This window comes from Bombus pyrosoma, linkage group LG7, assembly GCF_014825855.1.
Source record: "Bombus pyrosoma isolate SC7728 linkage group LG7, ASM1482585v1, whole genome shotgun sequence".
NCBI classification, from domain to species: Eukaryota; Metazoa; Arthropoda; class Insecta; order Hymenoptera; family Apidae; genus Bombus; species Bombus pyrosoma.
The window spans coordinates 15,048,131-15,073,666 of NC_057776.1; the positions used below are offsets into that span (position 1 = coordinate 15,048,131).

General features: G+C 31.3%; 1 protein-coding gene across 5 annotated transcripts; it reads left to right on the plus strand.

Moving 5' to 3' along the window:
- On the plus strand, positions 1-25,335 carry LOC122569784 (BTB/POZ domain-containing protein 6-B). Of its 5 annotated transcripts, none has more exons than XM_043731370.1 (7): positions 1-547; positions 1,002-1,299; positions 16,311-16,546; positions 17,712-17,884; positions 18,943-19,199; positions 19,979-20,373; positions 22,591-25,335. In XM_043731370.1, exons 2-7 carry the CDS (start codon positions 1,086-1,088, stop codon positions 22,810-22,812), a joined length of 1,497 nt encoding a protein of 498 aa, XP_043587305.1. In that variant the 5' UTR covers positions 1-547; positions 1,002-1,085; the 3' UTR covers positions 22,813-25,335. The 5 variants fall into 5 exon arrangements, with proteins under 5 accessions (XP_043587305.1, XP_043587306.1, XP_043587309.1 ...); XM_043731371.1 differs by having other exon boundaries at positions 1-268; XM_043731373.1 differs by lacking the exons at positions 1-547; positions 1,002-1,299 and adding exons at positions 13,628-13,968; positions 14,188-14,322.
- The last annotated feature ends 201 nt before the right edge of the window (positions 25,336-25,536 follow it).

Below are 25,536 nucleotides of genomic sequence, written 5' to 3' on the forward strand. Positions count from 1 at the left end.
TCGCGTGGCACGTGTTTTAACAGCGACGCTAGTATCGGTTCTACTAATCGTATGATCTTTGACAATTACAGAGTTCAATATTTCTCCTATTATCGAAAAAAGTCTGATAGTTTTATTGTTGCGAAGAAAAAGTCTGATACATTTGTTGTTCTTTAAAGAAATCAGTGGGTTGTAGTCGTTTCGTATTTAATTCTTTGATTGAAGTTGGAACTTGTGCTTGATAAACTGTGAAATATCGTTGTTATTGTTACAAGATAGCAGTGTTGTGGTACGCTATGTTGTCGATCTCTAATTGTCAGTTATGTATTTATCAGTCGTAAACGTTCTATGGCGGGAATTTAGTAAAATTACCTGATATTTTGTTTAGTGTATTGTTAAATTTATAGCCTTCTTTGTTATGTAAATCTGTTTTGTGTTTCGGAGTTTTCGATGAAGAATCTTTAACCCCAGTTTCGATAGTTACACGTAACATTGTACATAAGCACGGAAGAAGCATTTATACACGGAAATGAAATAAATGAATTTAACGAAAATTTGACACAGAAGGGTAACTAAGCATTAATATAGACTATCTCTATTTGTTTTTCCACGTCTATCTTATGTTTAAGAGTTTTTGGTACACAAAGAAACGCCAATTATAAATTTTGAGCAATTATGTATGAATAAAGAAGAAACGTTCACACGTATAAACTAAATAACCGAAGTTAGTAATAAACTTAACAAAAACTGAGAATTAAGGTTAAATATATTTCCTTATATTGCCTTGTTATATAAATATTTTTCATATTCGAGATTTTTTGGTACATAAAGAACGACTAATACAAATATTGGGTAATCGTGCATGAACAAAGTAATTGTTTATGTATGTAAATTAAATAAATGAGTTTAGTAAAGACCTAGACAGAAGTTGACTATTAATAATTGAAGCTTGTCTTTGAAAAACATAAAACAAAAGACTTTTTTCGATTTCCATTTTGAGATATATGTATGATTAATTTTAGCTGCAGCTGAAGCTTTGAAAAATCCCCTATTTCTAAGACATTTTCTCGTTGGGGTCAAATTTAAACTACGTTCGCGAGTTATTAATGATATATGGACCGTTATCGTGTCGCGACTTGATGACATCGGAACTTCTCGACTGTTTCGCGTGTAGTGTGCTGTGGTTTGTCAGCGAATGGATCGTTTCCCTTACGTTCGCGTTCTACAGGAATCACGTAAAAAGAATCGATGCTGATCCGATAAACATGCGATTATTTGGATTTGGGAATAAACAATCGAACGAAGAAGCGAATGGAGAAGGTGAGGATGGAGTCCAAGAAATTATAGAAATTAAGAATCAGGGTTGAAGAAATTTCGTTTGGTTTTCGGATAATTATATAATAATTATGTAATAAATTTATATATGCAACATCTAAATAAAGATTATGGAGGTGTTACACAGTATAGAAAATATGTTTTGCACTTTGTAATACCATGTGTTGTATATTTACGATGATAATAGTTATGGCAACAAATTTTGTATAGACAAAGTATGAAGAAACTGAGGAAAAAATATTATAATTTTCTTTAAATTTTGTTCAAACGTTGATAAATGTATACTGTTTATTTAATTTTCTATCATTTCATTAAAGATATTTAATTCTAATTCGTGTTAGCAATTTATGCCTGATTTATAAATTAATTTCTGAACAATTTATAGCCTGTAAAGTAACTTGTGGAGAAAAATTTAATATTCGAACATTTGATGTACATGTTTTGAATAACAATTTGAATACTTTATACAATTTATAAATTATAGCTTAAAATTCTATATTATATTTTGGAAATTCCAATATAAAATGAATATTAAAGACAATGATATCTGATCTAACGTTCTCTAGAAACGCTAAAGTACTTAATTTTTACCATCGTTACTATCACTAATTTCTTCCTATATATACAAATCTAATATAATTAACTTTTAATACACTTTTTTTATAAATCGACTTTCTTGATCATAGCTGTGAAACGTTAACCGTAAAACATATTAAAGAGATGACAATAACGTAGGCACAATCTTTTCGAAACAGCACCATGTTAACAATTCGTAACAATTTTAGGATAGCGGAATGTATAAACTGAATAATAACTCTGCCCTTTTGTGAAAATATAATTATACACCTAAATGTAACAAGCATATAAGTCTTCCGCGAGTCAGAGAACAAAAAAGACATTATTCCATCAGGTAGTGAATATCCTGGTTCGTCTAATCCGATATTAGGGACCTTGGAAAAAGACATGGTTTCTTCAAGGATTTACCGATACACTGCAATCCTATTAACAAATGGTTCTCGCACATTTTGCCATTGTAAACCCTCAGCCTTCTCATACGACGATTCAATTCACGATGTGTTTTCAACGATGTTATGAATGTACAGCCTTTATCGTTTCTTGAATGTACCACTTTATGGTAGTTATCAAAGTACGCTACTTATCGTCGTTAGATGAATTCTTCGTTTAATTACTAGAACATGTTTTCTTCGTGAATCTCTAATTCATACGTTTCTTTAGTTCATTTATATCTATCCAGAACGATAATTTCTAACTTTATATATTCTGTATCTTAATGTCTGAATCAAATATCTGTTGTATATTTATAGTTCATCTGTATTTAATCCAAGGTTGTATAATTAGATCGAATACATAGGGCGAATGTTTGCTGTATATTTGATATTTAGATCTAATACTTGCACTGTATGTGAAATTTTGCGCCGCTACCGCGACATTGATAACGTGGAAATTTTTATTTGATTTCGCTTTTACGTTATTCTTGCGTTATATTTTATATTTACATTCTAAAGATCCAAAGATATTCAATATCCTCATAAAGATATGTAGAATCTCTGTAATTATAAAACTTATCTTATGTACAGTGTGTTCCAATCTTTTTCCGGTCAAGCATTGTCAGTATATTCTGTAGGTAAAGATAGAAAAGAGTATCGTACGAACATACGTCACCGACTATTACATTTTACAGTCTATATTTACTATAGAAGTAGAAAACAGAGTATACAGCAATCATCACTCAGAAAAATAAAAAAAGAAACTTAAAATCTAGAATCATTAAGAAATTCTAACAGAGAGACGATATATGAAATGCACGATAAGGAACACGCGTTATTGCACACATATTATTATAAGAATAAAGTATGAATAAATCAGAAATATTTACGTCTAGTAGTAATCATCGAAGGTATCGTAATACTTTTATGACTTCAATCAACGAGTATTGGACGAGGACTTAATGTAACATAGAGAACTTAATGCTACAAAGAGTAATAAATTCAATTTTTTGCCGCTGCCAATCTCGTATTGACAGGAATAGAAAACATTTTTATTTATAGAAGTATTAATTATAGAAGTATCATGCAAAAGTATTGTGTTAAATATACCTCTGATTACTATTAGATATAAATATTCCTGATCTATTTATACTTTGTACCGTAGTAACGCAGGTTCGTTTCCGCTCATTTCGCCGCTTTTTGTTATAACTCTTTAACAATGCCTTCAATGACATACATTTATATGATATTTTTTCCTTATCTCGATCTATAGAATATAGTGACAACGATTGGTCGAAAAATTTGAGACACCATACATATAAAAAGATTAGCTAAAGTTTGCAATGTTTTTATGCAATATTTTTTTCTTTACAACGCGTGTTAATTTAATTTCACAAAATTTCATCTGGAAAGTGCGTTGAAATTGCCAGTCGATCGCAATCGATAGAAGTTTTCGGTCTGCGAAGGAATAATATTTGCTCTATATTGAATATTTCGATTGAATAATATTTATTCGCTTTATACGACGCTTTTGAAGATATATTACACAAAGGATAATATAATTTATTAATTTGCTTTATTTCGTTTATATTCAAAGTCTCGTTCCATTATCTTTCTTGCTCCAAGGCGTCTCGAACGTTGTTATCCAATTGTCTTATTTCGTTAAATTTAGAATTCTCTTAGGCACGCGAGATTTTCTACGCGTTGTTCCTAAAGGACCAAACAAAGTCTGTATGTCATTGATTTTCTCTCATTATCGACTATCTTCGACTAGTTTAAACTTTGGTCTTCGTCAATACGGTCAAGGAAATACGAAACAGATAATTCCGCTTCACCCTGTCGTAAGTCACGCTCTCGTTACATGTCCCAGCTCTTACCCTCTTCACATTCTTCTTTGACAGCTAATGCTCGTCCATTGTTTCGAAAGAATCCAATAATATGTTACATATTCTTCTCCGAGCAGTATGACGCGACTTGGGTACAAGAAAATAACTACAATGCGATCGAAGAGTTTCTCTTGCGTTGTTTTCTGTAACGTATAATTAAAATTATAGTTTTTCATGTATGTAACTACATTTTACGTAGTCCATACGGTGTAAATAACGTTGTATTGATTACTTAATTATGTTGTTTCAACCGATGAAATACATATATATAGTATTAAGAAAGAAATTAATTTCTTTTAAATTACATTAGAATAAATTAAATTAGATTCGAAAACTTGTTGAGCACAAGTTGCTCAGAAGACGATGGCGTTATAAACGGTATCTTTTATAAACAAACTCGTGGAAGTTTATTCAGTCATTTGTCGTTTGAGAAATTTTATTAGGATAATCAGATGATTGATAATTTGTTAAATTTACTTGTAAAATTCCTTTCGTTAATCTTGCACTTTTCTGTTCTTCTGTCGATTATATGAGACAGTCTATTTGTAAAAACTTACCAGATATGAAATTAATCAACTCTGCTTTTAGACAAAAACGTTTCCCAGAAGGAGTGTACAAAATGATATTTCTACTAAAATAAAGTAACTAAAGAAAACAACAATGGTGCACATATAACTATTACAATATCACGTGAAAACATAACATTATCCTTCACGTCTATTATCAATTGCACCAAAAGATTAATTCATTCTTAATTAATTCTCTAAACACTTACAATTTTCTTTACTGTCTTTATCCTATTGTGTTGGCAAGTAAATAATTGCGGATTTTATCATTACCGCCTAATGACAAAATCCGTAATCACTTAGTTGCCAACCCAATAAGTTACGATATCATGAAACTCATCTTTCATAATTATGGCTATGGATTTTTATACGTTTACGGACAATTTAAACGAACGAACACAATATGCAAAAATATTCAAAGCCCAATCAAAATATTTGAATCTAATCAAATCTACGTAGGTCCCGTTTAAATCTTTTTATAAAAGTATATTAATTTGCATACATATGCGGAAGCTATCCGTAACAAATAAATTCGTATGTGCATGAGTGACGGATACCACGTATAAACTTCCGTTTCTTTTTTCACATTAAAAAAAGAAAGTGACGCGTGTACAACTAAAGCGCGATCCCCAAGTCTTGATGAAAACCATCCTGCGTACGAGACGTTGATTATGGTTTCAAGGCTCTACGAGTCGACCACTCGCACGTTCTTATTTCGATCCGCCTCGCCGTTTTTTTCCATTCATCCTTTTCTTCGTTTCTTACTTACATTTTTCGCTTTCGTGCGATACTGTCATCGCGTTCGGCTTTTACCATCGACGCCAGTAGAGCATGACGAATGAGCACAGACAAAAAAGCGATCCCGAAAGCTGCGTGACACTCGAGATCATAGTATAATTCATTGTTAGGTTCCACTTTTTCGCGTTGATACACTGGAACGTCCGGAACCAATGAACAGCTTGGAATTTTTATTATTTCGTCCCACTCTTCGGCGAGAATTATGTTTCTAGAACTAAATACCTGTCGTTAGGTTTTTTCCCCTTCAAGTACTTTCTAACCTTCTGTAAGCGCACCTTTCGAGTTAAAGATACGTCGTTTTTCTTTCGTTAAGCGTAAGAGGAAAATGTTGACCCCAAACTTTACAATTTTTTTTTTAGTGATTACTTGATGTTGCTGCGAGCTTTAAATTTGTATATCTAAATCGAGTTCTTGTTTTAACAAACAAGAGGGCGTATAATATTCTTACAAGATGCGTAGCAAATAATTAAATAGCAGTAAGAATCATTTTATTTTTCCCGCAAACTTCAGTTTATTAAAGGTAGAAGATACGAGTCGAGTGTGGCTCAAAGAACGCTGGAGGGTTAAATAAAGCTTAGCTTTTCACTGCCGTAACACTGTATCAGATGCAAAAGTATGGGAACATTATACGTACAGAAGTTTGTATTTACTGATTCTTGCTGAAGAATCGAAGTTAAACTTGAAATTGAAATTAAGCTTTGTTATAAGCGCGACGCGTCTTTGTCGTGTAATAATTATCGATATTAGGATTGAATAGTAATAGGAGTTGACGACGATTAGACAAAATTAGAATGTATTTGCGATGGTTAAATTCTGCAGTGTTATGTGGGTCATAGATTGCCTCTGGACCTAAGGAAAGGGAATTATATGCGGGCGAAAATCAGTTAAAGCCCTTCGAGTACTTTTGATCTAATTGATTCAATTTTAAATAGCAAAGTCGACCTATTCTCCTCTTTAAAAAGATTATATATCGAAAATTCCCACGTTTGATTTCATTATCCTTCTTTTAGTACAAACTCTTTAATAAAAGATTTGCTTCTGGAAGTTTTGTTTTTTCCTTTTTTTTTTAGTAAAGATGCGCCCTTTTTAGACTGAAGTCCAAATTTAAGTTTTATTACTTTGTACCTCGAACTTACTCGATATTCAGTGTAACTGTTTTAACGAAAATATAAAATTAATTTAGAAATCTAATATAAATGATAGGACTTTAATCAATGCAAAACATTTTGTTGTAATATTTTTCGTTCCTAATATTGCTATTAATATCAGCATTTATTATTAACATTATTGCTATTTCATTACAATTTTTCTTTCTTTAAGCTCAAAAAATATCTCATTATAGATATTGTATTACTCTTTCTTGTATTTCTTATTTCCTATCTCTTCTAAACATCGTTAATGTTTAGATCGAAATTTTCCAACTATAATGACATTAAACTAAAATAACACGTCAATTTCAGTGGATACAAGAAATTCTTCAATAACATTACATCACTAAAAGATTATTTCATCTCATTCTACTCCTTATTACGATAAATTTCAAGATAATATCGAAGATTCACCTCTTATTGTTCCACATGATGTTACGTAAGTAAATAGACTATTACTCTAACTATTCTTCGTCGGATTTATCGTTCGTTGTCGCTAATTTTCTCTGTAAACTTGTAAATATGTGCCGCGACCATGATTGACATTGGCATTTTGTTTAAAAGCTATGTATCTACGTACTGTCGTCGTTACTTTTCTATTCTTACTTTTTGCCAAACATTAGAAACAAAAAACTATGTTGTAACGCACAATTACCGATAATGTTGTTCGATGAAAATAAGTAAAAGATATTACAAACAAATAATAAGAAGATATTTAATTGCAAATTATGTTTGAAACAAAATTCACATTTTTCCCACAGTATCGATATCTGTGTAAATATTAATATGTAAATTTTAACGAAGGTAAAATCGAATTCCATTTTAAAAATGAAGTTTTTACAAAACGTTTGATATCCTGATTAGCGTAAATGCGAAGAAGGCTTATTGAACGATCTTTTGATCTGAAAACCAGGCCAGCATTCAAGGAAACTGTGGCAATTGTAGCTATAAAAATTGCGACATGCTTCTTTTTCTCTTTGTAACTGAACGGTCATTGACAGAACGGCGGAGGAAGAGTAAATAGGCGACAAAAATTTGAAATAAAAATCCAACATGATGTCCATTTTCCTCTTTTTAGTATCTTTTAATATGTTCAATATCTTTTTAATATCTCCATTTGCTAAATTTACTTGGAATAAAATATGCAATATACAATATTTATGAATATTATAGCATTCATTTCTAATATTTAATGCTACTAGAAATATTCTTTTCATAAGTTTTACATATTTTATATAACAAGAAATAATTTGTCAGAAATATTAAAAGCTCATGGGTATTCTATTCAAAATTATATTTTATTGCATGATCAAGAAGAAAATATGTTAATTTTTCTAACATGACGTATGGCTCTTATTCGTTTGATATCTGAATCGTGTAATATGCCTTTCTAGAAATTTATACAAGAAATTTTATAGATGATGATTTTATAGATGATATCACGTCTATTACATATTTCTTTTTATCAGAGATACGTAGATATAAATTTTTGATTTCATATGACTAAACATCATATGACATTTCTTTTGTTAGCTCATGATGCTTCTAAAACATTCCTAAAGTAAGAAACAAGCCTTTTTTCGAGTCATAAAATCAGCAACTTTCGCATCCAAATAACAATCGTCAGGATTCGCACGTTTCAGGTTGTTTTCTTCTTTCAGAGTCCAATTATCCCATCTACTTTTTACCATTTTTTCTGCCATTCTGTTCACCATACGAGATGTTGCAACGTATGTATTTATCATACAAATTCACGCACCACTTTTTGTCATTTACTGTGATAGGTTGCTCGACGAGAGTATAGGACACGTAATAACGAGAGACAATATGTATATTGTATACCGCAGACTTCGAGGCCACATTCATTGCATACGCCTACGAAGAGAAATGTCGAAATATTTCGTATAAAACACCACATTAATTACATTTACGGTTCTGCTTTTTCTCTTCGGATTCATAATTAGCCAGCATGAATTTCAGGTTTGATTATTCTTCCTTTCTTCACTGGTATCTAGGGGAAAAAAGAAGATATACAAACATGTGTATGTAAGAAAGAAATATTAATAATAAGAAAAATTGTTTCCTTATGCTGATATAAAGATTTATTAAACGAGTAAACTTTTCAAAATATTTTTCTATACTTAGGAAATTTATTATTTAGAATTATCTCATTAAATGAATTCTTTTATCAAAGAATTATCGAGTATTTTACAAGCTGCTTCCTTCTATATTTTCAACTTAAGTATTATTCAATTATTCTTTTCATTATGAGAAGTGATAAGTTTACATTTGTTCTTAATTGAGCAAATACTATCAGCGGAGTCTCAGTCGCTATTATTGACTGTTATATCTATTATTGACTGATCATTCGAGTGACGATACTACAACGGTAGATGTATAAACAATATTATGAAAATAAATTTCATGATTATTGAAACTGTATACGTTTATTTCGGACAGTCTCTTTCTAATAGAAAATGTTGAATACCATATTCAAAAGCTTTTAATTCCAAATAAATTTTATCTCCTTTTTTTGTTTTGTATATTACTAAATAAAATAAGTGGGAAAGTTGTGAAATACATATAAATCATAACAGGAAAGATTCAATGTCGTTCAATTTAATCTAATAAAATATATTAAGCAGATATATTGGAATAAATTAAATGTAATTTTTAAATAGTTCACAACTTCTTCTCCAAAATTGAATTCGTTTATTCTTTGATTAAAGCTAACACGAATTAAATGATACGACCGATTAATGCTCGCGCGCATAATATCGCAAGTAATTATATTATCGACGAGTCAACATCAATGAAGTGGTGGAATCGATAGTCGCAGAAGGTGATACATACGACCGGTATAAAAATGGATTACGTCTTTGAAAACGCAGACAGTGCTCATTATTATTCACAATATATGCTGATCGACATGCGTGAATCTAGTTAATGCAACCGTGAGAAATTAATACGTGCATCGGATTAGAAACATGAACTGAGATTTTTTCTTTTTACACCCGTCTCTAACACTTACTCGATGCTATATCATCTGACGCATAGTTTGAAACGATTAGAAAATAGTGAATTTATCATTTATAAAAATTATAATTTATCAGATATATTACATATATTCGTAGAGTTACAATTATAGGAAAGTATAACTATAGAAAACGAATGTTTTATATTTGGAAAGTTTTTCAACTTTCGTATTATATTACTTATTTCCAATATTATTTATAACTATTATAATTATATTATTTACTCAGTATATCAAATCATACACGAGCTTATAACTCATAAATATTATGATTATAAAATACTATAATTTTTTTTAATATTTCATATGGATACTGTTATGTAAATAATGTAAGTGAGAATCGAAAAACAAAATGTTCATTTTATATAATTTTGCCACGTTATTTTCAATACAATTAACTTTTGCACTACATTCGTGTATCTTATGGTAATGTAGACGCGTATGAAACAAAGAAATTAATCTCAATTGAATTAAAAGGTCGCGTTGGAGCTCGTTTAGCTTAATTATCCGTTTACACATGGATCGTGTTAAATTCAACAGCGTTGTGGCGCAAAATTTTATTCAACAAATTCACCACGTGTACATCGGTTGCAGCGGAACGTGTATACATAATCTGATACAAGTAGTTTCTATCCAATCCGTATACATACTTATTTCTTCTTCCATTGTTTAAATTCTTTTTAGAGTCATATTTTTTAATCGATAAACACGTCTAGAATTATTCATAAATATATCGTTCTATGTAATTTATATCAAGTAGACAAATAAATAAATTATTTCTTCGGATATATTTTGAAATTACAGAAAGAAGAGAAAATAATAATAAAATTTTTAGCAACATAATTTCTTTATTTTAGAAAAAAGTAACATAATTTTGTTTTAATTCAAAAAGAAACACGCTATCGTAGCCGTGTGTTTATGCTCTCGAATTAAGATTAGCCTGAACAATTTAAGGGTTCATTGGCGCCTGGATTCTCAAGGTTAGGCTTACCGCCATGTGAATGATATTTTTGGGGCAAGACAGATTTTTACTAAAATTATTTGACCCCGGTGGCCAACGTCCCTCTGGGTTCTTGCCTCTGCCAGCTCTAATTTTAACGGAACCGTGATTCACAAGCAACGAAGAATTTTACAAGTGTTCGCACACTATCCGAATTCTTCGTGAATGTCTCGTGTCTCGAGCTTCTTTATCTGTCATCACTATGATCATTACGAAGAAAAATTTACGTGACAATGACATTGAAATGATCAAAGATTTTTTTCAAGCCACGGAGAATGGTAATTTTCTTCAATACATAACAAATCTAACTATCTTTTAATTGCAATCGAAATGTGAATTTCTATATTTTATTTTTAATAAGTTTCCTTCCTTTATGAATTAATAAGAAAAATAAATACTAATATCAATATCACTCTGACTTATCGATTGTATTTAATAATTTTGATTATAATTAAGCAAAATAGTATTTTATTCAAATAAAAATCAAAATCGTAAAGAGTCATTTCGTAGATAAATTAGTATCGTCCTCCAAGTTTCATTCTACCTGTATAACTATGGTGTAACCTTGGTCCCGGCCTTCAAAATGAAATTACTCGAGTACGTCTCGGGAATTGCAATCAATTAACGCGTGCTAATTATCCGTTTCAAATGCAAAACTATATTAACACCGCCACAAGATTTCTGTCAATCATGTTTTGTTCGACATACAACAAAAGAAAGAGGAAAAAGAGAGAAGGAAAAATGGAACAGGATGGAACATAAAAGTATAGTGAGACCTCTGACCATGTCAGAATTGAACAATGATCCGATTGTATTTTTGGCAATGTTATTCTTTCTTTTTTAACGAAGTATGTAAAAAGAAACCGATAAAAAATGACATGGAAATATTTCCTGCTGAAAATATTATAATACTGAAATAATATGAACGCGTTATTTTTTAAACCAAACGTTTCACTGTTAAATCATAAATATTTCGCCCAGCACTTTTGCCAGTTGCAAATTCTATTACATTAAAATTGGTATTGTTGGCGGAATCACTTTTTTACGTTTTAATTGATAATTGTAAATAGACGAGTACAACGTTAAATATTGAACAATGTAAAACTTAGATAGTAAATAATTTTTAACTATAATTTGTAAGTAAATTTGTAAATTTATAACTTGTGAGTTCTATGGTAATATAAGTATAGTATAAAACAATGCTGTACGCATCAAATTGCTGACCAAAGCAGTTTTCAATGCTTCGAAGTATCGATAAAGTGTTTCTTTAAGACACAATAAAAATACATTCCACGAGTCTGTTCACGAGATACTTTCTATCAGTGATAGTATCTTAGCTAATGGCAGCTACTTATTCACGAAAAAGAATTCACGAGAAATTTATATAATACAATCAACTCAAAATAATGTTACACAAGTATATAATAAAAAAATAAGATGTATTTGTATTTGGTAAAGATATAAAAATGATTTTTTATTTCAAATGTCCCAATTTTTTGGAATGGCGATCAGTTATCCAGAAGTAACGGAAGATATTCCAGATATATTAAGTAACTTTGCCATTTTGTAACTTTCTTGCTTTTAAAAATATTGAAAAGTAAAACTAGAAATCACATCAACATCATCCGGGAAAATTCAAACTTTTCATTTTCTAATTACTTATAAAAAGATTCCTCAAACTTCACTTCCTTCAAGATCATGAGAACATCTCTTTATGCGGCCACAAATATCGACCAAAATTATTTGCTAAGAACGTAATAGATTTATTTTATGTAATACAATAATCATAAAACTAGTTATCACAATATACGAATAATTATAACAAATATTTACATATCTATATGTCGGAGATGAAAGGACATCGGAGCCTTTCTTTTGGAGTGATTAGGAAAACCCCCAATACCCTAGCCCGGACTTTTATTGTAGCTACCCTTAAGCAATAAAAATTGGAAATAATTGTGAGACGCTAATCCGATTATGTGTACTCAGGGTTTATGACGATGGGCTTGGGCTCGAGGTGATATAATGAGTCGCCGAACGTAGCCGCGGTCACGGGACGGACATGTAACAACAAAGAATTAAAAGTCCGAATCTACTTAGCTTATTACTAGTTACTTTTTATGCAAATTCGTATTTTGACAAGCTTAGTCCTTTGCACTCCTATGTCGAACGTGACTCGACATCAGTTTTTATCTCAGCAGCTCCTTTATCGAGTCCTACCCTTTTTTGTGAAAGAAAACCAAGATTACATCCTGGAAATTGTTTCAAGATACACTTAAAAATTGCAAAATACAATAGTGTAAATAAAACTGGTATTTCAGTGAATTTGTTCCTTCCTTCATTTATTTATATCGTCTTATTTTTTAGTTAAAGTAAATTTCAAATAAAACACTTACGAACGAACTTTACGTAAAGAAATTGAAATAAAATTCAGAGCGCAAAGAGTTAATCGAACAAACGAAACCCAAATAGAAATTTATTTCCTCCATTGAATATTATAAGCGCTATACTTTGAATATCTCGTATAATTTTTGCATATGATGTGCATATCTATGCCTTTCTGCACTTCCAGATTTCCCTCTAAACGCATGAAAATCCATAGTCCAGTTATCTCGCAAGCCAAATAAAATGTTCATAGCAGTAGCATCCTTCCCAACGGTACGAAGCAAACCAATCGGCTTTCTTTTCCCCATTGATGTTCGACGTATCGATAAGACGGTGTCACAGACTCGAGACATTCCACGGTGCCTGAGACCTTTATCCGTTGTTTATAAGTAATTGTCGTTGCAGTCGATAAAACGTAACCGCATACATTTGCATTTTAAAACGAATCCCCCCCCGTAGACTGACTCATTCATTGCAGCCGCACGAGTCTGATCGATCTGTCAGTCGAGCGAGGTTGTTCGCTCTGAAAAGGTTGCCGTATCCACTCTGTTCCGATCGAATCGATTTATCGGTAGAACAAGAAAATAGATCTTAACTTAAAAGAGAAAAATATGACAGTGAAGTTTCCTCGAAGAAAGTTTGCTTGCTAGATCCTTGTATGAAGATGCGTGAAAATATGAATCGTAATCGAATATTGTTTTTATCGTGAAGATATAGGATTTTTGGAATTTCAGAGACTCGTTGCGTTAATTGAGAAATTTCTTTCGTTCGGATGGCATAACACGCGGATAATAGACGATTAGTGGATGGAAGAGTAAAAACAGTGAAAAGTAAGAATTTCATACAGCGTGTGCTTTTTCCGGAGTATCGTTTAAATATGAAAGCAATATGAAGTAAATAGATAAATTGTGTGGTGAAAGTAATATTTTTTATCGAACGATCTCATTATTTAAATACTTGGACGATATTTTTCCTTTTATTGTTATCTCGGGCGATAAATTCCATTGATAAAATTATAAGACAAACGGTAAAGGATAACATAATTTCAGAAAGTAAACAGTGAAGAATATGTCGAGTGTTAATATTTTTTAAGAGTTGCTCCTTACATTCTTAAAAACTGAACCTGACAAAAGAAAACAACTTTGTGAACCGCGTCATCAACATGACAGTCGTATGCAACGATGGTAAGATGCACATTTTTCTGACGCTCGTTTAACGAATGTAACATAGAATTTGTATCTTTGCGTTACTCGGTCATCAAAATTCTATGCTTGTTACATCGATAAATAGCCACCGATTGTTCCTAAGCAACGCTTCTTTTCACGAAGAACTAAAATATAAGAATTGCGGTCAATAGATACGTAGAAAGTTAACATCGTAAACGTATCTTCACTATCGTAAGAAGTTACTTAACTTAGTTTTCACGTTTGTTTTGAACAATACTAAATCGTAATGAATTAATATTAAGAAATTCTGTCGCTAAGCCAATTGGTATAATTATAATGTCTGTTACAGAGAAATTTAACGGCACAAATCTCGTACAGTAGAAATTTCATGTAAGAACATCACCGGTTCATGAATTTATTTTCCACTCCACTTTTATTATAAGAACAGGATGCTCTCCTGACTTCGAGACAAAATATTGCGTCTAAAGAAATAATTTCGTCTAACGTATGAAGAACACACATAAAAGAAATGTTCTGTCAGCTTTCGACAGGCTACTAAATAGGCTAATAACAGGCTAATAACAGGCTACTAAACTCGCAGCATAATGTAACTTTTCTTTACTTAAAATATAACAAATTTCACGTGTCCTTCTTTTTATGCTTTGACAATTCTCATTTTTAGAAGTGTAATATGAAAATCACTTAAGCATTGTTGAGAGCTTGATTTTTCATTTTTATAAGTCATAGCATCTAATTTTCTTCCTCGCTATTTCAATCAGTAATATAAGTACTGTTCATCATCTCAATGAAAAAGAATCAAGAGGTAATCAAACATGAAATGCTATCTACGGCGAACGTTGCCAAACTGTTGTATGGTTTACATACTGCTAGATTTTTTCGCGTTTACATAGCAAAACATCATCGAGCTGCTCGATAAAAGCGTGAAAAAATAAAAATAGCACTCATCGATTCTTGGTCTAGTTCGCGAAATATTTGATATTCGAATAAACGATTCATCGAAGATATCACAAAAATAAATATAACTATTATCTGTTTCTGGTTACGCATCATTGCGACATAAGCCTATCGCATATTATCGTTTTATTGAAATTCGCACCTTGTAGCTTTTGCATTCCGAGTTGTATAAAATTAAGAAGGAAAAACTTGAAAACTCGTAATATTTTGAAATTTCTATGCCAAGGTTTGCTGTTGTAAAATGTTACGTCTATGAATTTATGTTGGAATTCTACTCTAATTGTTATTGTTCAAATACACACTTCGTACTCACGCGTCTTTAAACGCGTAAATAATAGGCAGTAATAATAGAAATACGTAATATCATTTAAAAAAAAAAGTATACCGATGTTGAAATTTCTATGAATGACAATACAACAGAAGATTGTTCGTATTTCCGATAGTTAAAGAAACAATAGCGTGTATAAAATTAAACTGTTTGATATCTAGTTTTATAATATTTAACTGCGCGACACGATATTACAATTATATACTATATAGTATTTATAGTATACTACATAGTATATGTTACATTATTATTATTATTTTATAATGTTGCATAAAAAAATGTTGACCCAAACCGGTAAAGAATAAATAATAAATTTAACGATAAAATTTAATTAAAACGACAAAATATCTATAAAATAAATACTAAAATTACACAATAATTAATGTACATAAATTCTATAACACATTTTCTATTTTCGAAAACAATTGAAAGATTACTATTTTAAAGAACAATGCTGCACGAGTTTAAAAAATGTTACGCAACATTTCCTAACAAAGAATAAAAATTAGTCGAATAAAGTCATATCTTCCTTTGTATTAAAAGAACATCTAAAGACCAATTGTACTTTACTACCGATATAATCTTCGCAACGTAATTCCCTGCTATACTTTCAAATATTTCAAAACAAGGAAATTAGAAATTTTAATTCAGGTTTTGCAACCTGACCCCTGGACTATCGAGTTTCTTGTGTGTTTTGTTGCAGACGACAGCTCACGATGCGTTCGCACCGAGTCTGAAAGGATACGACAAAAGATTCAGGAGGGTGTTAGGACTCGAATCTACTCCAGGATCATAATCCTACCCGTAATCGCGTGGGATTCGTTGAAAGAACTTACGATCCTTCGAAACTCGACGGAAGACATGGCTCAAGTTCCTCTTATAGGGATCGAGGAAAACGGATCGACGGAATCTTCGATTCGTAACATGGTGATTCTTGAGGTAAAAAATAAAAGGAAAAAAAAGAATAAAACGAAAAAGTTCTCCATACCTTTCACGATTTCATGAATTGTGTGTATTGAATGTGATGTATGAATAACGCGTATTCGTATTTTCTATGCTTACGTATCCTTTTATCAACATTTTATCGATCTACCTTTTTAATCGTCTATCAAATAGCGTTTTCATTTGAATTGCATAAAGTGCGGTAACCTCAGTGTAATACCTTTTCCTTATATCGGATTTAAACAGAAAAGAAGACATTTTGTTTGCGCGTGTACGATACTATCCGTTGATGTTTGTTAATCAATAGAAAAAAGGGTATCGAAGAAGTTGATTCGATAACTGTTGCACTAAATGATTTCTATAACGTTATACCTTGTTTAAGATTCTATTTTCTATTCCTTTTAGAAATTACGTTACATTCGAGAAACAGATTACGCGTGGCGTAAGTATTATACTTTTATCTAAAGGATTTTATCTATATTCAAATTGTACAGAATTTCTTATCTAAAAATTTCCTGGGTGTTTAATGTGTATATGCGTGTATAACAACCTGTTCTAATGTTTGAAAACATCTAAAGCCTCATATCGTAAAATTTCGTTCATTTTTCTCGTATTGTAGAATTTTACCATTTGCACCACACTTCCATTGAATCATATACATTACACAATAATTTAAAAAATCTACAATGTCACGATTTCTGCTAAACGCTTAATCTTCTTGTTCTCTGACTTGAATAGAGAATCGAATATGAGACTTCAACACAGAGATTTCACATTTCCTAAATAAAAGATTTATCGTAACCGAAAGATAAAGAACGCTGTTAAGAAAATTATAACAAGCGGCAGAAATCATTACGAAAGAAACGGAATTGGTCAGAAAAATCGAACGCTTATCACTACGTAATAAATATTATGAAATATTATGAAATATTATGAAATATTATGATATTTGGTAGGTAAAACAAATTTCTGTCCAGGTTTCATCTTTTACATTCTATTTGTAAAAATATGAATTTGCATAAATTCTGCTTATCACGCATCTCCTAAATTCATTTCTCTCATTTATGAAACCTGTATTGGTTCGCGTGATCCTGAAACACAATGAGAAAAATTTCTTCTCTTCCTTTTAATGTCTGGTACTGTATGTGTATATTGCATTTAGGTTGGTCGACCCGGAGACACGTGGACCTACTGCGTAGGAAGGCAACGACTTGCCGAGAAGTCGGAATGTTTCCGTGCAATGCTCCTTGGTCCTTTAGCGCCTGCACCAAGCGATCCTCCACCTGTGTTGAGATTACAACACGTGGACAAAAGGGCTTTCGATCATTTACTCAGGTAAACACAGTATCGATAGTTATATTAAAATTGGAAGTTTGTGGAGATACGATTAGTTCGACTATGGTAGAGCTCGTCTAAATTACAATAAATCGGGGATTTGTATTGTAATTCTAGCGGAAAATAGGCTCCCACAGGAATATTTTATAGCTGCTCGATAAAGAGAAAGAATAGACCTGGCGAGGACAAGCGCATCTGAATTTAGGCGAATTAATATTACATAATATACACTGGAGTTTAAACAAGCGTCAGCTGTATTTGATAAATTTGGAAATGCAATATTTCATTTTGTATTGTTTGAAATTCTTCGTGACTTTATAAATGGAATAAAAGAAGAAACACACATAGGAGTAGATAACGAAACTTTATATCATTTCTTTCATAGTATAGTTGTTTTATGTAACTTACAATGGGAAAGGAGGAGGCTAAAGACAAAAGTGGTGATCTTCCACGGAAATCAATCATTATAAAAACATGGTTTGGAGAAGGATAACCTTTACGGCGTTTTAATCAAAATCATAGAAACGTAGTAAGAAGAATTTGATAAATATCTCTCGTCGCTCAACATTTAAACTCTCTTTTATAAATAAAAATAAGAATTCTTTTTATTAGAGAATCGAGTATTTTTAGAAAGAATCGCGATGCCATTATGGCAACGTCTCTGTACACATTGACGATACTTGGTACCATCGCTTACTTTTGGATTCTTATTTTAATTACATTCCCATTGATAGTCCGTTGCAAACGAAGAATGGTCATAGCTCGACGTCCGAGGAAAAGATGTAATAGATGTAAATTTCGAAAAAAATTCTCTTAGAACTTGTCAGATCCAAATTAGCCCAAATCTAAGCGAAAGGTATTTGACAAAATAATTTCTCACCTAACAATGCCTACGATTAATTAGAAATTAGATTCTTATTGGACAAAAGAGGAGGAGTTGGTATAAATCTGAACAAACACGGCTGAAAAATATGGTTAAAATCTGTAATTCAACGATGCAAATCTTCAGGCAACTGTTTTCTTTCACACCAACTCGAAGTACGTTCATCTTTGTGCAGATACCTTCTCGACGAGACGATCAATTTCCATACTGTGACTATGGCTAAATCAACACTTCATGCGGCTCATCAATATCTTTGTCCAGGATTAGTACGATTGATCGTTGAGTTTCTCGAAAGGAGCCTAACCCCGATTTCCGCGCTTGAGATCTACGAAGGCCTCACTCTTTACGCGAACCACATAAGCTGGGATCCCAACTGGTCATCCAACTCACCTACAGCTCCTCCGGCTCCCGGTGATGATGCTGCTGAAATAGGTATTGTCACTAAATTGCCTTTTTAGAATTTGGATAATCCTTAATTAATATTCCTCAGATAACACGCTCGAATCGCATGATAAAAATTACAATGGAAATTCCATGGTGAAAATAACAATTGGCATAACACGATAAAAATTCAAGCTATCTTTAAATTTTTAATTCTGAATCGTATGGAAATTTCTACGATTGTTAAATAATGCTTTAGTCAATATTTTATTATTCTATCCATCATTCTACGTTAATAATTGTTTAAATAACTAGAGCAACCAATTAAACCATCAACTTTTAACGCTGAAATTCGTCATATTTTTTAATAGTTTGGTGACCGTAATACGTATGTTGGGAATTTGTAAAAAGGCGACAAATCTTTCAAACAATGGTTCCACGAATAAAACTTTCAATGCCATCAAGTATATTGCTAAACGAGTGGCATTAGCGCCACTAATTCAATTAACCATGAAGCCACATTACTAAAACACCGACTAACGTAACTAAAAAACCGACCTATCACACTCATAAAGTAAACACTACCGCTATTGCCACTCCTTGTAATCAACTTATCTCAAAAAATTCCACAAACGCCAATTCATCCTAAAAAATATTGCGCATAACACTAATTCACCACAGAACATAATTCCAAAAAACATTAGTAAATTCTCAAGTTGTCCATAGAGAGCATACTATTTAACCAATTCTAACATCTACTAATTTCTCCTACCATTTCTCCTTCCTCCAGGATTAGAACCTTGATAACTAAAACCTCGTTGAAATCTTAGCCGCAGTCTGTACGCGACTTCTTCTTGCTTGTTTGGACGTGATCGACTCGCATCCGGAGACGGTTTTCTGCCAGGAATACTTCCAACAGTTGAGCTCTACTGAAGTGAAAGAATTGGTGTCCCGAGACACCCTGAGGTTGACCAAAGAATCGGTACTGTTCGAAGCTTTAGACAGATGGGCCATGTTCGAGTGTAGAAGAAACGGAGTCAAACCAACCGCTAGCAATAAGAGAGCCGCACTCTCGGACGATGTTTGGTATAGCGTCCGATATCTTCTTATGACTGACAGAGAGTTCATCGAGGGCCCTATGGCGAGCGGAATCTTTTTTAGCGAAGAGTCGGCTTATATCGTTGCCAGGATTTTGGGACATACGGTAAAACACGAGGAAGAGAAGGTACATTCACACTTTTTGGCTCTAAACTAGTATATATCATTGGATCAAATTATATATAATTGTTTGGGTTACATTAGCATTCATTTTCATGTGATAACAATTTTTGATCAAAGTAGTTTTGGGAAAAGATGTTTTGAGTTTTTGGGGGATAGAGATAAGGTCATACATATGTAATTATTTATTTTCACCATATTTAGATACTTAGAAATTAATTATTCTAGTCCAAACTGTTTTTGACTACCTGGGATCCGATAATATCTCTTAAGAAAATTAATTATTTTTTCTCCCCCTTCCTTTCTAAATTTCAAAAATTAACACTTTACTTTTTAATTGTCTGTCTATAGCATGTTTAAGTAAATATTACACATATAAAACAAGATTGCATATTTGAACATTATATATTCTGATCTAGACTGTTTTTGATAATTTATGATCCAACAGTACCTGTTGAGAAGATTAAAATTCTTCTTCCCTTCTTTCCTGCTTTAAATCTCAAAAGTTTCATTTTTGGTGATATACTAAACGATAACTGATTGTACATATTATATCTGGTACTAGAAAGAAATTTTATTGCTATAATATGCAATATGATGTTTAGACAGAGTAGTGAATAAAAAATAATAATTGGGAAATATCTGATTCAAGTAAAATTAATTAGAATTTAAAAAATTGTCAATATTTATACATGTGTAATATATTACTGTATTACTGAAGTTTTATATAGTAGAATTGTTCACGAGCACAATTATATACTGCGATTATCTTAATATCACTTTTATTTTCGAGTATTTCTTAATTTTGTAAAATACTCCTTTTTCCTACACCATCAGTGATACATATCTTATTTCAATTGTAAGCTTTTTTTACAATCATTAAGGATGTAATCTATGTAATAATCATGTTTGATAAGAAGTAATTAATATCTCTTGTCCAAACTTGATAGAACTATTTCTGCTCGTTTTTCCACGTTATACGTGTATATATTGTTAATTTTCCGCGATTGGATAAGAACTATATCGCTCGAGGTGAAAGTGAAACACACCTACTTTATCAGACGTTAGTACTTATCTTGTTGCTGAAAACGATGTCCACGATTATTATCAGACAGTACTCTTTTATCTGACCATGGTTTATTGATTTAACAGTGTCTAAATCCAATTTATACCACATTCATTTAACAAATCATTCATTTTAGTTTTCGGCTATCTTTTGTGTGATATACTTACATCTAAGTGCGGTTTTATGTGAATATTTTCTTATCTCTTTGTGCGATGTTCAACTAAAAGTCGAAGAAGATAAAATAAAGATCTTCGTATATCGTAAAATTTAATAAATACGAAATATTCGATAATAAGTTTCATTTTTGTGCTGTATTAACGTATCACATCGCAAAGTGTAAAATGACGATTAGAAAATATAGGATAAATAACAAACTTGAAGATACGAAACATAATAGCAGATATGAGAGACGTAGAAGAACGGTAAATAGATTTATATTTTCTACATAAATTTATACCATAATTTTCTTGAACAGTTTGGATAATAATAATTAATGCTAGTGATACCCAAATATGATTTCCAATAATTTCTAATAATTTTATCTACAAAGATATGAATTTCAGAATTTATTTGGGTTATATTTATATCACTTCCTATCATCGGATAAAATGATAAACAAACGTAGCGATTATAAAGGAGCGTTCAGACGACCAACATTACATATTGTTAGTATGTTTAAGATTCTCAACATCATTGTATGTAAGAGACTCTCCAGGCGATCAATATATATTGTCAATACAATGTTGAGAACTTTAAATATTGGAAATAGTATCGATAATAATATTGATCATCTGAACGCTACTTTATACAATACTTCACATCATAAAACGTGATGTTTACTTTGAAGCATGTTGGTACATATAATATTCCACCTCAATCAATTTATATGTGGGTAAATAGACACAAAAAGTTTTATTTTCTCTAAAGATACATGCAATTTTACTTTCAATAATAAAAGTGAAATAAAAGCTTCATTAATAAGATCTAAAATGAAGATTCGATTAACTTTCTGTTAAACATGCTGTATAATTTTAATCTATTCTTTGGAATTGGAATTCAATTGAAAAATATATAACAAGTATAGAATTAATTTATAATTAATTATAAATATAATGTTTATAATAATAATAAAAGGTTTATTATATCCTTTGTCCATAGCTCCGAAATTCCGTAACTGGAACATTACCTAAGCTAATCAGTACTCCAAGGATGGGTACGAGAATGTGCGAGGACCAAAGTTACAAAATATCGAAACCAGGGAAAAAAGAATGCCAAGACAATCGGAAGAACAGGAGGAAAGAATGTGCAAATCAGGGACAGAAGACCTGTGCGAGAATCGGTAATTGTCTCGTACGAGTTCTCGCCTGTATTTTCGACTGAATGGCATTGAATACGGGGCCAAGACGAAGAGGAATCGATGACATTGACAGATTCTTGAATCTCTCACCGAAAGCTAATTTCTTTCCTACCGTTTTTCGTATCTTTGCAGCATTACGTGAAACTTTTGCGTTAAAATTTTTCGAAGTTTCAATAGTGTTATGATATGACACTGAGTTATGATACTGATTTAGATACTAAGGATAACAATGTTTTGCGTTTAATCGATATTAACATTCGTCCGCTACATACTGCTGAAAAATATAGTTTATTCTACAGATTTCCTCTCGTTTTCGTGAAGTATCTTTTATTTTATTTTAGTTTCGCAAACAATGGATGCTATACGATGACAAGAAAGCTGAAAGAGGCTGAAATCTAATTATTATACGTTTGTTAATGTCCCTTTCCGCTAGTTTATAGATACTTTCGTATATAACGTTCCTCCTCGCGAAGTGATATTTTCTGAGGATAGAAAACTGGATTTTAAACGATTCAAATATTTCTCAATTTTAAATAATCGTTTTAAAGTTTACATATTTTATTGTCTTCACATTTTTTATAGAGATATTTACTTGTTGTCTAATCACAGTAAATTTTAATTTTGAGAAAATATTGTAATGAATTTTATACATTGGAACATTTTTATTGATTTTTTGTATCTACACTTTCTTATAGAATAATAACAATTATATTATTATTTTATAAACAAGTATTTATAAACCTTTTGGCAAAATTGTAAAAGTAATTGACGTAAAGCAAAGCAAAGAAAGAAACTATCTTAAAACTCCTAGCAATGGTTTAGGCAAGTACCATTTTAAAATCGATCAATTTAAAGAACATTGAAAGGAGATTGATCTTATATATTTTTAAACATCCTTTGTTATCTTTGATACAAAATTTTACGCGCCCTTTATAAATAAGTTCTCTAAAAGTGTTTAAAAAGTATTTGTAATTTTATCATAACGGAGACTAAAAATTTTATACAGGTTGAGCTACTATTTCTGCTATAATTTCTCATTTTTCTTCTACGTTAATTCATATACTGGTATCTTCTAGAATAATAAAAATAGAGGATACCAGACATTTTTCGTACAAATAGTAATCAACCTGTTTAGTATTTTTAGTTTTCCATCGTCGCTATTATCTGTATCCTGTTATACGTTAACGGCTACGTTCGTTGTGTTCATAATTGCTGTTCAGAGTATATAGCGTTCAAATTGTGAGTTAGAGCGTGGAACCATGGCTGGCCCGTGTAAATACGACGTTCAATAACGCAAGCTTCGTTTTTGCAACAATTTTTCTATGCTTTATACCAAATTTTTATAAACAATAACAGCGATGCATTTTTCATGATCGTCATTACCTTTGAAATTATTGACTTCGAGTGAATCATTACGTGGTTCGAAATCAACAACTCTGAATTGTCCCTTTAACAACGAAGAATTTTGAAGCTTAATTAAAGGGGGAAATCAATTTGGAGTTGGTGCGTTTAATATGTCCGGTTCAAATCTAGACAGTTGGTTAATTTCTTTGAATGATATCGATTCTTTTCATTCTAAATATCTTAACTATTTATAAAAAGCTTTAGAGGACTATTATACACTAATAGATAAGTTACAGAGAGCGTTAGATATGTTATGAAATATGGAGAAGAAATGTTACTTTATTGAAAGACACAACACAATGAAGAAGTTCAGAAATATCTAGAGATACTGTTTTTATCTTTCTTTATATATACATATACACATCTTACGTTCACATACCTGAACGCTTAAATAATTTTTCTATTAATTCACTAAATTAATGTTGCAAACCATAACAAGTGACTATTCAACGTATATTTGTCTATTGGTAATTAAGTCAATTAATTTCTTATTGCTATAGTTATACCAAGTGTCTAGATTTAAATTGTATATAATATACCATTGTTAACATCGAATTTTATTAATAAAGGCAATGTCGTGTCGTTATAAAAAACACGAGAAAGATGACATTATTGAAACGATGTTCGTCGTTTTCATAGTAATTGTCATATTCGTTTAACGATTACTACTAGCTAACACCTTTCGCGAGCTAATGTCATAAATGGCCGCTTAGGTATGTTCTATCGTTACCATTATACGTTAGTCATTAAATTTCGTGTTGCTATTTGATCGGTTAAATTTTATTCGCCGCGACTCGTTGTACTCAAATTACGGTAAGATCGAATGTTACTCTAACGAGTGTCGCTGAGTCTATTGTGTGTTAATGATTATTTAGAAATCGATGGAATATTGCAACCTGATTACTTGTTCGGATTGATTGCGTCAAATTGGTTGTAGAAACGAGTAAATTCATTTTCAATCACTATTCGTAGTTGCTTCTTCGAATATACGCATGGTAAATCTTTCAATTTATTTTGTGCGTTTCCAATATAAAGTCTCTGTGAATACCAAACAAGAAGTGTCGAAAGCTGCAAATAAAGCTTGCAAGTGTAATGATAAACTTAGTAAAAATAAAATAAACATAAGAACTTTACTACCACTATATTAGTCCTTTTTTTGTAACAAGTTGAACAACTGTAGAAAGATAAATTTCAAATTGGTTAAAAATATGGAATACGAGAAGATAAAGTTTATGAATTATATAGAGATAAATTAGGAAATTGTTAAGAAAATCTAAATATTAAATGAAAAAGGCACAATATTTTTTAATATTATAGTATATGTAAAATTTAATAAATCATAC

Coding starts and splice junctions, on each gene's coding strand:
- LOC122569784 (XM_043731370.1), top strand. CDS start 1,086: ATGATATATGGACCGTTATCGTGTCGCGACTTGATGACATCGGAACTT. Junction 1,300..16,310: donor CGAAGAAGCGAATGGAGAAG/GTGAGGATGGAG, acceptor GTTTTGTTGCAG/ACGACAGCTCACGATGCGTT. Junction 20,374..22,590: donor TAAAACACGAGGAAGAGAAG/GTACATTCACAC, acceptor CTTTGTCCATAG/CTCCGAAATTCCGTAACTGG.